The sequence below is a fragment of the Tachysurus fulvidraco genome, chromosome 5, assembly GCF_022655615.1.
Source record: "Tachysurus fulvidraco isolate hzauxx_2018 chromosome 5, HZAU_PFXX_2.0, whole genome shotgun sequence".
In the NCBI taxonomy this organism is placed as follows: Eukaryota; Metazoa; Chordata; class Actinopteri; order Siluriformes; family Bagridae; genus Tachysurus; species Tachysurus fulvidraco.
The window spans coordinates 18,052,478-18,070,721 of record NC_062522.1 but is presented as its reverse complement, the minus strand read 5'-3'; the positions used below and the strand labels follow the sequence as shown (position 1 = coordinate 18,070,721).

The 18,244-nt window shown below is 35.9% G+C and overlaps 1 protein-coding gene across 1 annotated transcript; it reads left to right on the top strand.

Annotated features, from left to right (window-relative positions):
• The first annotated feature begins 11,108 nt into the window (after positions 1-11,108).
• Positions 11,109-17,413, top strand: LOC113643116 (monocarboxylate transporter 1-like). Its single transcript, XM_027147180.2, has 5 exons — positions 11,109-11,234; positions 13,455-13,725; positions 15,661-15,804; positions 15,905-16,690; positions 16,882-17,413. The coding sequence occupies exons 2-5, from the start codon at positions 13,512-13,514 to the stop codon at positions 17,076-17,078; spliced, it is 1,341 nt and encodes a 446-aa protein (XP_027002981.1). The 5' UTR covers positions 11,109-11,234; positions 13,455-13,511; the 3' UTR covers positions 17,079-17,413.
• Positions 17,414-18,244: the final 831 nt, after the last annotated feature.

The window sequence follows — 18,244 nt, the reverse complement described above, 5'->3', positions numbered from 1 at the left end:
TGTTATTAGAACATGCAATTCTTTTAGCAGATTATGACATATAGTGAAGATGTAGCACTTGGTCAAAGTGCCTGCTATTGAACAGAGAAAAGAAGATTGATTTGGTCATATTCATACTATGTGCAAGGATCAAGTACATTGGTGAAGTATTGTATACAAGTCTATACCTTTTTTGTAATATTTAAACCATGATTCTTGGGGCTAAATATGATAAAAATAGATTTCTGGTCATACTTGTTTGAGAGTAACTTATGTTTATGAGTACATACTGGCTTGTCATACAAAGTGAAATGTAAAAACTTCCTGATACCTTCCTAGTCTGAGCTGTTTTATGTTTTTAATTTTGTTATAATCTTCACCCCACCCCCCCAAGAATGTATATGATTCATTTGGAGCTATTGCACTTGGAAGTTCAAGGCCTTATGCTGTATCTGAAAAGTTTGCTGTCCCATCTTTCACAGCTTTGCCCCTTTGCATTCAGTTATAAGGCTATTGTCCCACAATCCATCTCCATAGCATTAGCCCTAGAATGCACTTTATCTGCATTATGGTCCTGGCAGACACTGTCCCTCTAGAGGTGCCGTAAATGCAATCTCCTCCACAGTAAAACTCTGTTTCCCAAGCTTTGTCCTCAAATGCAAAGGAATGAGTTTCCTTGGGCTTGAGGGCACTTGAAATGCTCTGATTGGGATCTAATGAAGCCATCAATTAGTTTGACAAAATTTCTGGACATCTCTTACCAAAAGGGCAGAGCTGGCTTGAGTTTTTTATTCCGTATTTGCATGAAATGAATTATTGCAGAGGCAATTAAAGACAGAGTCTAGGCACTGATTCAGGTCTTTTGTTTATTACTTGTGCAGTGTTTACTACTACTACTACTACTACTAATAATAATAATAATAATAATAATAATAATAATAATAATAATGGGGGGGGGGTGGCTTTGTGGTTAGCACGTTCGCCTCACACCTCCAGCGTTGGGGGTTCGATTCCCGCCTCCGCCTTATGTGTGTGGAGATTGCATGTTCTCCCCGAGTGAAAGAGAGTGTGTGTGTGTGTGCCCTGTGATGGGTTGGCACTCCATCCAGGGTGTATCCTGCCTTGATGCTCGATGACGCCTGAGATAGATACAGGCTCCCCTTGACCCAAGGTAATTCTATTAAGCGGTATTAATAATAATAATAATAATGATAATAATAATAATAATGATAATAATAATAATAATAATAATAATAATAATAATAATAATAATAATAATAATAATAATAATAATAATAATATTGCAACATGATCTTATGACCTTATAACGTGGAAAAGCACGTTTGTTTACATTATTGTAACTACACTGTTTAATATGAGAACTTGTGTCTCCAAAGTTTCCTGGATTCATTTCTTACAATGACCTTTCCAGCTGCCAGCTCAGATGTGGATCCTGTCCCTTGTCTCTAAACCTATCCAACACTCTGACATCCGGACTGCTTTGAACGTCTTCAGCATCTGAGTCTCCACTAGACAGCCCCAGTGGACCATGACATTTAAATAAAAGCTGGCATAATCCAGAGAAAATGCTAGGCTGTGAGCACACAGTCAAAATCAGATAGCATGTGGTAGGTAACACAGGAAATTAACCTCAACCTTTAAGTGCAAACCTTATTTTTATTCCAACAAATAGCAATAACCCTCTCCCATTTATGTTTATTTTTTCCCTAAAATTTACAGTGTTTACCAGATTTATTTATTTATTTATTTATTTCAACTGAATACCTTTGCTCATTTCTCTGCATGCTCTTTCCCTCTATTTAATTGTTTGACCTTTTTTTAAAACCTGAGTCTCTGTACCAGTGGCATACTGAGAAGAACAAGCAGAAATCATGTCAGATAAAGTGTGTGTGATAAAGGCTTGTGGCACCTTTGTCAGTTTAAAATAGAGACTATTATCATGTCTGCTCATTGGTAGAAAGTATTTTATGAATACTCCCTTGCTATCTACTGCGTACAGTAATACACAGTGAGGGAGAATAAGCAATATATCAGTACTGTTAACTACAAGAACCCCATTAAAATACTTATGGTTTCAGTCTCTAAGCAATATGCTGGTTCCCAGCACCCAAATGTGGACAATACATTAGAGCTCTGAATTTAAGCATTTGCTGATTTACGTATTTGAAAGCTGGTCCTGAAATATTGCAGCCTCTATGTGAGAATGGATGAATGAATGATGTGAAGTTACTGTGAGATAAACAAATGTCACACTGCAACCATCTTCATTGATTAGGTTTGCCACAGAGTGAAAGTAACCACATACTGCCACAGTGTTTGTAAGAGTTCCAGCACCACACTGGTCTTTCTGAATCTGCCATTGACTTGCAATCTCTGTCTCCCTCTCTGAAGTACCTGCACATCCCCTATTGTGCAGAAGACCGCTGTTTGCCATTCTAGATCTGTCCCTCCGTGAGTGTTGCCGACCAGGTAGCTAAACAAATAAAGAACAGACAAGGCTCAGGCAAACCCCCAGGACAACTTCTGTATTCATGTGACCTGGCCACCTCCAGCATGACACATTCCCAAAGGCTTTCGGCCCTATACACACCATTTGCTTTGGAATTTACTACCTCCTGTTCCTCTTTATTGTGTTGCTCATACAGGGTGGTATAGCAACAGATGTTACATTGAGTTTAAAATGGTGCAATTGTGAATAATTTATAACATAATAATAAGAATAATATACTGTATGGTGGCACAGCAGGTATTATTCAATCCAGAGCTTGAGTTACTGTCAATGTGTAATTTTCAATATATGCAAGAATTTCCTTTGTCTACTCTGACTACAATAATTTATTCACAAAACTATTACAAAGATACAACAGGTAGAAGTAATTACTTTGGTAAAAATTTCTCAAATATTTTAAATAAACTGAACATGAACTATAACATGTCTATCCCATGTTTTTGTTCTCCAGTCATGACCAGCACATATCTGAAAATTCAAATATGACATGTCATACCCATCAAATCTTGTATATTGATATACAGTACAGTATTTCTGTACAATGCAGTATTTCTGGACAAATGTCAATTCCCTTCATAAACCCTATAAACCACAGCTACTAGAGTGGATACACACATCAGTATAGCTAACATCTATTTAAATATTTTTTGCTCAATTCTATATTCAGAACAAAAATGCACTTTATTTCCCTAAGGATATTAAAGGAATGTTGATAACTATTGAATTTATTTATTTAATGCTGTTTTTATAGAAAACCTGTGGAATACACATATATATTTCTACATAAATGTATAGAAACAGTGGAATAAACAATTTAATTGTACACCTAAATACTGTATATGTTTTGTAAGTATGCAAATTACATACACAATTGGACAAACCTGATTTGCACAAATAAATATAAATGTTGAGGGGGACCAAAAAGCCATATCTGTTATTAGCTGTTTCTAGCACTGTTACAACTACTATTTATACAGAGACAACAGATTTTGTACCAGGAATCTCCCAGCCACTCTCCCAGGTTGTGGGTCACAGCCTATAATGCTCCTATTAAAGCTGGGTTCACTTTGGACTTAAACTTTCACATTTGTCCAAGTTGCTCCTTCAGCCCATCATACTTCTTGATGTCAGCCACTTCCTCTATCTGCCAATGATACATCCTATAGAAGAGTTTGGTCTTCCATGATATTTTCTAATCCACCTCATCACCCTGTCATGTTGCCTGAGGCACTCTCTTAGCAGTTAGCAGTTCATTCTGTGGGGCCATCTTCCAAAGTTGGTAGAGGATGCTCCATGTTTCATGCTAAATAATGGCTCTGACACTGACTAATCCTTGCCTTCAATTCATTGCTTGGGGTGCTGGACTTTTTGTGGAAACCCCTGTGAAGAGTGTTTGTGTCTTGAAATCAGTGTCATCTATTTCTACCTGTGACCAGCTTACTATTCCATCTGGGTATCTAATGCCTGGCATACATATTGATCGTTTGGATCTTATTCTGCCTAGCAGCTATTAGTTTTGTAAATTATTGAACCAAGATAAATCATGTCAAAACCTTTTCCACCTTTATTATGAAACTAAAACCTACATAAAGTGAAAAACACTAAGAATAATTCAGGGTAATAAAAGAAATGTATAATAACCTTTTTGCATAAGTGCACACACCCCTAAATGAATACTTAGATTTTTTTTCACAGCATTGAATCGTTGTGGCTAAGTGTCAATCAGTTGGCGCAACTTGACCTATAATTAATATTAAACTTAAATATATGTTTTTACAAAATCATTCATACAGACTGGGTATCTCCTGTGCACAGCCTTCTTCATTCACCCCACAGATTTTCAATTGGATTTAGATCTGCACTCCAGCTTGGCCATTCCAAAAATGTGATCTTTTTTGGTGAAGCCATTCCTCTGTTAATGTGGAAGCATATTTTGTGTCATTGTCATGCTGAAAGGTAAAAGTCCTTCATCTTAAGTGTTTAAGTAGGAGCTTTAAAGTTTTGAGCAAAAATTGACTAGCATTTGAAATTGTTCATTATCCCTTTATCCTCATTAATGCCCTAGTTCCAGCTAAAGAAAAGCAGCCCCAACGCATGATGCCGCCGCCTCCATGCTTCACTGTGGGGATTGTGTGCTTTTTGTGTTTGTTTGTTTTTTTTTGCACCACACATATCTTTTGGTTATTATGTCTCATCAGATAATAATATATTATTCCACATGTTTTTGGGAGACTGGGTTTTTTTTTTGTTTGTTTGCTTGTTTGCTTTCAAACTTTAGCCGGGCTAAAGTTTCACATGTTGTTGTTTTTTTTTTTTAATATAGCTTCCATCCATCAACTTAGTTATTATGATGCCTGAGAGGAGCTTCCATTTTGTTGAGAATTAGGTTATCTGTCAATATTTTAAAAGTGTTTTACTCTTTTGGATTCATCAAGATTAGGATTTTCCTGACCATGTTCACCATTCTGGGAAAGTGCCTGTTGCTACTCACTCATTTGTGATGGCAAGTTACAATGGAGTGTCATTGCTTTCTTCAGCCAGTAGGTGTGGCTCATGTCAGATCTCTCTTCTCAGAGTCCACTCTTACGTACAGTCACTTGGCTTTGGAGTTAGGTGATGCCTCTTTCTCACATATGTCCTTTCAGTATTGTCTTTCCTCTGGGTAGCCCTTTCTTTGTGCTGTTATTTCCTTTTAGCTGGGAGTGTACACTAGAAGGATCTTGTAGAGAAGAGAACATTTATTCTCTTGGACTCTGCTTCTCTGGTGTATCTCTTCAGGATAGCTAACGGAACTGTAAGTCTTTGCTTGTCTCTAGATCCTTACCTATGGACATCTTGTTGTACTTCTTATGAAATTTTGGTCCATTCATCTTTGCAAAATTGTTGTAATTCAGCCACATGGGAGTTTTTTAGCATGAACCACTTTTTAAGGTCATGCCATAACATCTCAATAGGACTCAGGTCAGGACTTTGACTAGGCCACTCCAAAGTCTTCATTTTGTTTTTCTTCAGCCATTCAGAGGTGGACTTGCTGGTGTGTTTTGGATCATTGTCCTACTGCAGAACTCAGGTTTGCTTCAGCTTGAGGTCACGAACAGATGGCTGCACAGCAGAATTCATGGTTCCATTTATCACAGCATGTCTTCCAGGTACTGTAGCAACAAAACAGCCCCAAACCATCACACTACCACCACATTTTAGTGCTGGTATGATGTTCTTTTCCTGAAATGCAGTTATACTTTTACACCAGATGTAATGGGACACACACCTTCCAAAAAGTTAAACATTTGTCTCATCAGTCTACAGAGTATTTTCCTAAAATTCTTGGGCATCATCAAGATGTTTTCTGGCAAATCTTTGTTATTTTTACTCAGCAGCAGTTTTTGTCTATGAACTCTGCCATGCAGTCCATTTTTGCTCAGTCTCTTAATTATGGTAGAGTCATGAACACCGACCTTAACTGAGGAAAGTAAGGGGTCTTTTGTGACATCTCAGATGACTCATCGCTGTGCTCTTGGGGTAATTCTGGTAGGTCCGCCACTCCTGGGAAGGTTCACCACTGTTCCATGTTTTTGCCATTTGTGGATAATGGCTCTCACTGTGGTTCGCTGGAGTCTCAAAGCTTTAGAAATTTCTTTACAACCTTTATCAGTCTGATAGATCTCAATTACTTTGTTTCTCATTTGTTCCTGAATTTCTTTGGATCTCAGCATGATGTGTAGCTTTTGAGTATCATTTGGTCTACTTCACATTGTCAGTCAGGTCTTATTTAAGTGATTTCTAGATTGCAAACAGGTGTGGCAGTTACCAGGCCTGGGTGTGGCTAAAGAAATTGAACTCAGGTGTGAAATACCACAGTAAAGTTATGTTTTAACGGAGGGTGCAAAGACTTTTTGGATTTTATTGTCCCTTAATAATAAAAACCTTCATTTAAAAACTGCATGTTGTGTTTATTTGTGTTATCTTTGATTAATATTTAAATTTGTTTGATAATCTGAAACATTAAAGTGTGACAAACATGCAAAAAAATAAAAAATCAGGAAGGGGCCAACACTTTTTCACACCACTGTAAGTGCAGTGTTTTTTAATGATATTTGTAGTGTTGATAGTTGATAGTTCCCCGACCAGGAATTGATCCCCAAATGCAAAAGCCACAGCACTATCCAGCTCCACACACACACACACACACGCACATGCACATGCACACGCACACACACACACACGCACACACACATACACACACACACACACACACAGCAAATCATGATTACCTCCTGAAGAATGACAGTAAACCTGAAAATGAAATTACACTTTTCTATGCAAACTTTTATTCGTTCTAAACTGATTTGTCATATCTTATATTGCTTGGCTGATAACAACTCACAATCATTATTGGATTTCATAATTCATAGGTTTAATTTTTGTAATTGAATACAATACATATCAACATTTAAACATGTTGGCTTGTCTGTGTGGGGGTTTACGTGTTCTCCCTATGTCTGCATTTACTGTATATATGTACTGTATTTAACACATACGTGAAAGAAAACAGGATACATAATAGGTGAATTCTAATAGCATTTGTATTAAACAGTCCAGTTGATGCTGATAATAGGCCTAATAGAGAGGAAGTGTATTCTGTTGTCCATGCCAACATGAACCCTAACCTTTCCTGTTCTTAGTAGAATTAGTGCTTGACCTCATTGGAAAAAGACTGCCTCAGATCTAGAGACTTAATCTTGCTAGGGCATTGGGAAAAATTCTTATGTTTATCTTCTTGATACTTTATTCCTCCAGCATAAAACCTTAACCCAAATATCCTGTACAATGAATTTTACATGGGCTTCAGTTTGACTTGTCAGCTAGTTTTCTTGTCTAATACAATCAGCATGAGGTTGTGAGTAAACTGGCCAAAAAAACACAAATTAATAATGCAACAGGAGTTTCCATAGCAAGGACTACATAAATATTGGCTGTTAAGACAAAGCTTTAAATTAACATTTCAAGACAGGCCTCCAGGTGGCAAAATAACAAATCTTGGGTCTCTGTCATTGAAACAGATGTTGGAAATGGAGACAATTGTTTTTATGTTCGTTATTGTGATGCACAGCCCTGGATACATGATGGCTAATTCTATTGTGAGAAGCAACCATGAACAGAATAAATGACACAGGTGAGGGCTGAGTGACAAAAAAGATTTGATATATACAAAAAAATCTACAGTACAGTAAATGTCAGAACAATAACAAAGATTTGTTGTGCCCAACAGCAGTATCGGACCTTACATTCACAGTTGAAGCATTTGGCGGATCCTCTTATCCAGAGTAACTCGAAGTGAAGTGTTTCTATTTATCAAGAACACATTGACAGGGATGTAAATGTATTCAATTCAATTCAATTCATGAATGTAAATGTAAACGGACAAGTACAAAACTCAGGTGATAGGATTACTATTAATCCAAAGCCATGTAAGAAATGAATTAATTCATTTGTTAATACACACTAGTTAATGATAATTAGCTAATAAAACAAAGAAAACACAAAAATACAAGTTCAAGACAACCTGGGAAACTCTTTGCATAATTTGATTTCCACACCTTTAATTACATCACACATAACATCGTTAGTTCTATTGTACATGAATAAAACATTTAGTTGATAAAGTGCATGCGTGTGTGTGTGTATGTGTGTGTGTATTTGCAGGATGAGCAGTGATTGCTCCTACATCTGCACCATACTTTTTGTTATTTTTTCTCTTAAAATAAAATGCTCTTGCATTCATGTATTTTTTTCCTCTTTTTTCTTTATAGCACCAAAAATACTTTCTGTGATGACATCATTTAATGTGTTGCTCATGTGTTTTTTGTAGATTTTACATCACACTTACATCTCTCACTCTCATTTACCTCCCACTGCAGTGACTGAATACGCCATAGTGGTTTTATGAATAATGTGCATCATAATATGGTGAATCATTGAAAGATAAAGTGGGATTTCAGTGGTTAACATTCTGTTAAGTCAATTAATATATCTTTGTAACACAATCAAAAAAAGATTGATTCACAGTATCTGGTATGTATAGTAAGAATACCCAACCCAGTCTCACGGAATACCCGTATAATAATAGGATTTTTGTCAGGTAGAATTTAAACACATAGCCAGTGATAACTTGGTTAAAGTGGATATTTTACCATTCTTACTATCAACTGTCACTATTAGCACAGCAGTCCTGTATTAATGTGAGGCTGTGCACTGTTGTGTTTAAACTTAATGTTTTGAAACCCAGGCTGTGTATAAATGCCAGCCATGCATAAATTTCCTTTGTGAATTAGAATTTTAGCATGACCCTGACCAGAAAAAGCAGTTACTGAAGATGAATGAATTTGAATTTTTCAATATGTAGGAGGTTATCTGGGTTTTTGGCTGATGCTAGACTATCATACAGAGTCCAAAGGACAGCAGCAATATAGTGCTTAAATGAGTTCCCTGGGGTTTTGTTAAATACCCTGACCCCAGGGTGAACACTCATCCCTGTAACAGAGGAATAATCTGATGCCACTGAGGGAGAGTCGAGGCTGAAACAGGAAGGTAATTGCTGTGCTAAGACACAGAATAAGTGAATAACCAAGTTACAATTAATAGGGTAATAGTAGCCGTGCGTGCAGACTGATGGATAAGTGCTTGCCACTGAAACTTATTCTTACAAGGGTTTTAACAGAATTAGCTGCCTTATTAAATATTATTCTTGTTCATGAGTTGCTATTTCCTAGACGCACTTCACATTCTTTCATTTAGTATAATGGAAATATGATTTTTCACTAGGCAATAAGGCAGAGTGTAGTAGTCCAATCACTTAACTACTGAGCTTCCACTTCTACAGTGGAAGCTCAGTGGTTAAGTTGTTGGACTACTGCTTGTAAAGCTGAGAGTTTGAAACCCAGGACCACAAAGCCACCACTGCTGACACCTTGAGCAAGGCCTACAGTATAACCCTCATTTGTATACATTGTAATGTTAGATAAATGTCTAAAAGTCGCTCTGGATAAGGGTGTCTGCCAAATACCAGAAATGTAAATGTATCCAGTAGGGGGCATTCATCTCATTTCAGAAAGCTAGTGATTTACATGATTAGAATGTTAAGGTGTTGATTATCCAATGTATGTCTTCCCACATACCTGAGAAATGAGCTAAGCACTTTGGCTTTGATGAGCTAAATCAGCTTTGTTTGCCATCTTTTCTTTACCATCAGTTGATAAATCAATTGATGGCCCTACAATTATATGATATGATAGCATTTCATAACAATTCATAGGCCTAATGTCATTCTGTGAGACATATCCAAAAAACAACAGACATTAAGCAAAATTTTCCCACCTCTGTGTAAAATAAAACAGTTTTATCTGAGAAGTGGCTTCAAGTAGTGCCATGGGTTGAATTAAACGATACAACAGATGACTCTGTGTAACGGTTTTAATATGATGACAAAACTGCATTATAGAAAAAAATAGGAGTGATACTGATAGTTGTGTATCATTCACATGAAGAGAGGATGAGAAAAATTAAAAACAGTACGCTATATGAGTATGGATATGAGTGAAATGTTTTTCTCATTTTTGGGCCTGCTTTTTGACAGATAAAAGAAGATTGTGTGCACTAATAGAGAGTTCCTTGGATAAAATGAACTGGGTGCTAAACGAACAGTGTGGATGGTCAAGCTGTACCATTATTCTACCATTAGGTTTGGATGAATGGAGGGCAAAGTTACCTAATGTTTGTACAGAAGGGGGTAATGTTTATGTCAGTATGTACAATGTAATTCTAACAAATCTTCTACTACTGCGATTGGTGATTATTTCTTTGTATATTCTGTGCACTTGACAGTCAAGCTGCTGCAATTTTACAAAAGAGTGGAGCAAAAAAAACACTGAAGTGAAACACGTGCCAACACCTTGAAGCATATCTGCACAGCTCATTTTCAGTGTTTTCTGTGTTTTATAGCCAACATACTTGATGTTAGAAACATTTTACAGCTGACCTACCAAAGGTTTCAGCAGGAAATGCTGACCATAGGAGAATATAAAGATGAACTCATGCTAGCTATCGGACAGGTCATGCTTTTTGATGGTGATAGCCAGCACAGCAAATATACTGTTTTCAAGGCTGATGATGAACAAAACTGATTTTCTGTGCAGTTTAATTTGAGAGATTGAAAACCGATATGGATCTTAAATGTAATGTATATATTTTTTAGTTTTTGATCCTTGAGACTCCTTTGAGAACTTCAAGACCTCTACAGTTTTGACAACACAATGAACAACACCATAGACCATAGGTCATAGACCACCTCCTGAGAACCACTAAAAAGTGCACTGCTGCTTATAGAAAAAAAGGGAATTGCTATTTTATTATTATAAGCTGTGGAATCGTCCATGTTTTCCTCAATCCAAGGTCATTTGTCAAATACTGTAAATGAAATATTCCAAGTAATATTAACATTCATGTAAACATTGCCAATGAGGGCACAACATTTCAGAGTAAATGGGTATGTGTTTTTAACTGGCATGAGAAGGCTACATGACTTTGCAGTGATTAAAATTGTGGGGGATTTAAGAAGGCTTGTACTACACTAGAAGCCCAGTTGGTTTGATTTTTATACTGTACATAGGACAATAACCTATATTATAAAGTGGTTCAATTGAATGGATAAAGAGAACTAACCATAGAGGTATGTCTGAATATTATTGTGTATACTTCTCTAACCATCTAATGTCAATGTAATTTACTAAAATGGAAATGCAGTACAAAAACCCTTACCACTTAGACTAATTGTTGCATGGCCCACTTTGATTAATTACTTCTTTTATCTAAAACAAGATGAATGTAGACTTTAATATTTCAGTAAATTAAATTGCACAGAGTTCATTGAGTTTGAATATAGTTCTTATGTTCTTTGCAAATTCGTGTTAAAATACAGTTTTGGTATGTTTTGGCAATTATTAGTCAATTTTTATTTTTATAAAAATAAAAATTCATAGTATAATTTTTAAGCAAAAAGGCATAAAAAAGTTAGATCAACAAGGAATTTATCGAAACTACATATAAAAAATTGACTAATAAAAAAACTAAAACAAAAAATAAATAAAAAATGTGTTCTTTTACTGAAGAATGTACATTTAATAAACAATATCTTCATCTTTTACATTAACTAAATATAATAGATTCATGAAACTACTTTATGGTTAATGTTCAGATAAATGTGATTATTTAGGAATGTAACAGTTAACATAGTTTATATCAACAATAGAGAACAGCTCTTGGGTTTTTGTTCGGTTTAAAAGCTCTTCTAGTTTTTGATTTTAGTTGAACTTTTCTTTTTTACTTGTTGTGTATTTTTTACTTTTAGGTCTCTGTTGGACTAAACACTGGTGTACTTCTTATCCATGGACTATACCCAATTTTATTGAAATAATGTAATTTTGATTACAAAAAAAATGCTTAATATATATGTTTATCTTCTGTTTAGTAATTTTCATTTATTCCATTTATTGCATGTCATATTTTTTGTTTTGTGTTGGAGCTTCATTTCAACTGTGTTTTGTTATTTTGTTTGTTTGTTTGTTTGTTTGATAGTTTGTTTGTTTTTAAACTTTATATATATCTCAGTCGAATGAAATTTTTGTTGACTTAATTCTAGAAAGCTTGTAATGTAAAATGTAAAGATTACATAAACATTCTGTAACAGAAGAAGAAAGGTTAATACACAGGTATGAAAGGTTCATTCTCAACTAGATTTTCTCAAAACTAGTGGCATATCCTAGTGCATGTTATCTCAACTAAATATTTCTTTTAGTGGTGATGATAATATCATCTTCATAATATCATCATCATTTTCATAGTGTGTTTGATAAACACTTATCACTTACTGTCAACAATTAATCCAAGATTTCCTTTCCAGAATGTAGTGGTAATAAGAGTGGTATTATTTTTAACCATAATAACCTGAAAATACATTCTCAGTATCTCTCCAAGCAACAGTCCTGAAAATTGTTTTTGCTTAGTCATGTCCTGCATTTACCACGTATTTTTACTTGTAAACAGAACCTATAAATATACTGTATATTTCCTGGTTTCATTTCATTCTTGGTCTTGCTAGTGTTAACAGAAATCATAACAGTGAGCCATGTGCTGTAATCCCTGACCAGCATTTTTGGAAATTGTAAATAAAGACTGCACTGGTACAGCTAACTCCCAGAGTAATGCATAATAAATCATAAATGCAGTGTGTTTGGCAAAAGTTAGCCCAACTATGTTTCAGGATGACAGTGCAAAAAAAGCATGGTCAATGAAGATATGGTTTGCCAATGCTGGAGTAAAATAATGTTGCCTGCATAGATCCCTGACCTCAACCCTACTGAACATTAAAATGGAATGATGACTGAGCCCCAGGCCGTCTTACTCAACATCAATACCTGACCTCACTATGGCTGAATGAGCACAAATCCCCTCAGCCACACTCCAAAATCTAGTAGAAAGCCTTGTGGAGGTTTTTATAACTGCAGGGGAAGCTAAAGCAGAAATGGGATATTCAAGAAGCACATGTGTAATGAATATGTCCATACTTTTATTCTTATAAGGCAAAGGACAACTAGTCACAGAGATCTGAACGAAAGTGTCAAATACATTCACATATAAGTCACTAAGGGATGAGAGAAGACAGGTAACCTGTAGTTTGGAGATCGCTTTAAGGTGTTCATGAGTTCCTCCTCATATGAAAAATAGAGGTGGAAAATGTATATAAAATGACATCTATATTTATTACATACATTACAGAGCTTTATTACGTTACAGAAGGTTTTGGCATGTTATGGAAGGAGTGGTGAAATGAAACTTGGTAATAGTGATCTAAGGAAGTATTTGTTAATGAAATATTTTCATTGCTCTCTAGAAACAGAAAACTGTTTGATCCTCGGTGTGGTGTGGATCAACCAAAAACCCAAAGTCAATGCCAGCTGTCAAAGATCCTGTGTCACATACACCACCAGATGGAGGCTGGGGTTGGGCGGTGGTGGCTGGTGCCTTCATCTCTATCGGTTTCGCGTTCGCCTTTCCAAAGTGCGTCACCGTGTTCTTCAGAGACATTGAATTGATCTTTAATGCCAGCACAAGCCAAGTCTCATGGATCTCATCCATCAATGCAGCCTTCATATATGCAGGAGGTGAAACATGAATTCTCTTTCTGTCCCTGATATTTCTTAAAGCAATTCTCCACTACACAACATTTACACCATTTGTCGCTAAGCATAAGTCGCTTATACAAAGTGACTGTTGTTTTTTTTAGTGAACTTTATTTTATTTCATTTTTAATACAACTGAGCCTAAACTAAACAACTGAGCTTAAGGGCCTTGCTCAGGGGCCCAGCAATGGCAGCATGATGGACCTGGGATTTCAGCTTGCAACCTTCTGATCGGTAGTCCAACACCATAACCATAGGCCATCCCCAACAACATAGTTCGCCATTGCACATCAACATATCTAAACCACCATTTAATAGTAAAATAAGCATGACAATGCAATGATACACTTTCACAGAGTAAGCCAATAAAAAAAGACATCGCATTTGTCAGTAGCAGTGCCCATACCCTATTCTGGTTATATTATATTCTGATTTTTATGAAAATAGGAGAAAATTACTTCAATTCATAGTGAAAATACAGAGGATTTTGAGTGCAAACCTTTTCAGACAATGTTTAAAAATGTTTAAGCTCGACTGGTTCCACCATCTCTCAGGCTACGAGGCAAGTATACTACAAGACTCTTCTCTGTACTGGCACCAAGGTGGTGGAATGAACTTCCCATAGAGGTCCGGACAGCCGAGTCACTGGCTATTTTCAAGCGGCGGTTGAAGACCTACTTATTCAGGAAGCACTTCAACTAGCACTTCTTTCCTTATCCTTTGCATTTAAAAAAAAAAAAAAAAAAAAAAAAAAAAAAAAAAAAAAAAAAAAAAACCTTTGACACTTTTTCATTGTAACTTTGAACAAATGTTTTAAACTCATGGTATCTTAAGTATGTAACCTAGTGAACCAGCATTAATGTATTCAGTGTTAGAGATTTAAGCACTTATGTACGTCGCTCTGGATAAGGGCGTCTGCCAAATGCTGTAAATGTAAAAAACACACAAAAGCAGCCATGCAGGGCACTAGAAAACACATCAAGCATCATTAATTTACATTACTTAATTTTATCCTATTCAGAATGCATCCCAAGTTAATAGGTTTAAAACAGTGAGAAACTTTGGCAGGCAATGCAATAGCCTACTGTACTGTATAGTACAGAAGAGTACAAACCTGCAGCAGTTTTATCTCTTTTTAATCCAGATTGTGAAAGAAGCATTGCCTCTAGCTACCTCACATTGCCTTTTATTTCCCTTTTGGCTAGTCTCTTTTCGATAGATCTTTGTATTAACTACAGAAGGAACAATAAATATCTAATATGTTGAAAAATGAAAGACCATATGATGGACATAAAGAAATACTCCAAACACTACCAGGATTTGAATCAGTTCTAGCTATAAAAGCTTCTAAAGCTTGGAACTACAATGCCATGTGCAGTTCATATCCATTTTACCAATCAATCAAACAATGATGAATCTGTTGTAAATTGTTTTGATCCCAGCTCAGTGATAATGTTCAATAAGTCAAAAGCGAAGCATTACAGACATTTTTTCCAAAAATACTGCATCTGGATTACAACCTGTAGCTTTTGGATGCCTGGATACTTAAGTGTTATCAAATTTGAAGCTCTAGTCAATTGCTTTTAGGCTTTATTTTTGGCTCAGAGTGAGTAGTTCATGTTTTTATTATGTCATCAAAGCAAGGACAAAATGGCTTCCTCCTGGAGACTTAATGGGCCAAATAGTTCAATTAAATTAACTTTTATTTTTCACAGCATTTTTAACCATAAACAGGCCAGAGACAACAGTGACAAAAAAAATCCTGAGATGACATGGAAGAGATGTGCCTCAAAAGGGAAGCCATTCTATTCTGTGAGATACCAGAATAGTTTTCTCTTTAATGAATGCCTTTCCTTATCTTATTGTATACCTATCAAATTGTTTAATCACTACACTTCCCTATCTTATTATCCACAGGTCCAATTAGCAGTATCCTGGTGAATAAGTATGGCGGTCGTCCCGTAATGATACTAGGTGGTTTTCTCTCTGGAGCTGGACTCATTGCTTCATCTTTCTGCAACACAGTGGAGGCTTTGTATCTCTTTATAGGTGTGATAGGAGGTGAGAAAGAAACATATTTCACCTAATAATTTAAAAATGAAACGGTATCTTATTATCATATTATAAAGGGGAAACTTGTCTGGTTATGATGTCTTAACAGGTCTGGGACTGGCGTTCAATCTCAATCCAGCCCTTATAATGATTAGCAGATATTTTTACAAAAAAAGGCCATTTGCTAATGGTATTGCCATGGCTGGCACCCCAGTAATTATGTCAATTTTAGCTCCTCTGAACAATTGGCTTTATGACCAGTTTGGTTGGAGGGGTAGCTTCCTAATCCTAGGTGGGCTTCTGCTTAACTGTTGTGTAGCTGGATCTCTCATGAGACCTATTGGGCCAAAATCCAGACCTGCTGTGAAGGAAGTTAGTGCTAATGGAGACAAGAAGACAACAATGCAGATTATCAACAGTTTCATTGATCTGTCTCTCTTCAAACATCGTGGATTTCTCCTCTACCTCATAGGCAATATTGTGCTGTTTGGTGGTATTTTTACTCCTCTGGTATTCCTCAGTAATTATGCCAAGACAAAGAATATTTCAAATGATAAGGCTGCATCATTGCTTTCAGTACTTGCCTTTGTGGACATGGTGGTGCGACCATCCATGGGAACAGTTGCCAACACCAAGTGGGTTCGACCCAGGATACAGTATTTCTTTGCAGCTTCCATCCTGTTTAATGGTGTATGCCACTTGCTTGCCCCCTTTGCAATGGATTATTTAGGATTTGTGATCTATTCAGCTTTCTTTGGGTTTGGGTTTGGGTGGCTGAGTTCTGTGCTGTTTGAGACCCTGATGGACTTGGTGGGAGCCCAGCGTTTCTCCAGTGCTGTGGGCATAGTCACCATCTTGGAGAGTGTACCAGTGTTACTTGCCCCACCTATGCTAGGTAAGTCTGAAATTTAGATTTATTTTATGCTATTTGTGCAACAGTACAGTGCAATCCTAAACATCAAAGACAAGCATTTGTAGATTATTTTATAATTAATATAACATGCTTTAAATGTTTACCTTTCTAATTATATTATTATACTGAATAAAGCAGACTAATGTAAATATCTAATATATGTTCACTGACAGGAAAATTTAATGACATCTACCATGATTACAAATACACTTACATATCCTGTGGAATTATCCTGTTGGCTGCAAGCATGTTCCTCTTCATTGGCATGGGCATTAACTATAGGCTGCTGGATAAGGAAACAAAGGAGGCAGCTCGAAAATCACCCATCGAAGGAAAAGAGGAAGAATCCAAAATAGACACTGCAAACTAAGGAAACACCTAATGATACTGAAAAAGGAGATTCTGTATGTCTACAATAAGCAGTCTTGTTCTTGATTGACAAGCATAGCAAAATTAATTTAATGAAAATGTATACAATTTGTAATCAACTGTGTGCAACAATGTGTCTAAATATAAGGTGGATTTAAAATAAACTGATTAAATGATTGATTATTAATTTTAAATCATAAATGTGGCAAGACAAATCAGGGAGATTATCACACTGAAAACAAAAAAGAGAGAAAAAAGAAAAGCAGCTCTGTGATCTTCTCTCTAATTTTTGTTTAACATGAAGAAATTCATAATAAACAAGAAATTTCTGTGTCGCAAAACAATTGATTTTTCCACTAAAGTATAATATCCCACTATAATGTTCTTAGTATTTACTTCATTTTTACCTATTTGATCATTTAGATAATTCAGGAGATTCATGTATTCAGATTTGTCAGTGGTACATGGATTAAAATGTGACCAGAGAATTGTTTATACTGAATCCGTTTGGATTATTTTTTGGGATGTTTATTTTTTTAGTTTCATTAAAGACTTTATCATTAATTATTTGTATTATTATACAATGATGACTGATTAAACAACACAAAAGATTGCATTTGAGTAAAAATTATTGCATCCATCATGATCGCTAAATGTGAAATAGGAAAATGTATCTCTATTTTAAAATGTATTGTTCCAAATGAGACATAGTATCCTGCAACAAGAGACAAACAAATAGAAAGGTACCACAGATAAATAAGGCTTTAAAATCTTTTCGTTCTTCATCTGCAAGGTATGGAGATGTTTACACTCATCTAGTGTATATGAGCTACTCATTTCAGAAGCATTTTCAGCTGCTATTCCACTTACCCGTGTGCTTTATGCCATGCATTAGACGACAGAATATTCTCTCAAACACCAATTGCTTGGCATATCTACGAGCAATCATATTAAACATCTTAAAATTAAACTCAAACCTCAGCATAAAGCACAGCACAAGGAATGTATTGATAGCATCACAGAATAGCAACCACACACTAGCTGGGCATGGGGGAAAATGTCCAAAGACAAATCTAGTTCAGTGAAAATAACAGCTTTTCTCCCATTATATTGTTCTTAACGATCTGCTACTGTTGTAGAATGAGCGCTATTGATATTGAAAAATCT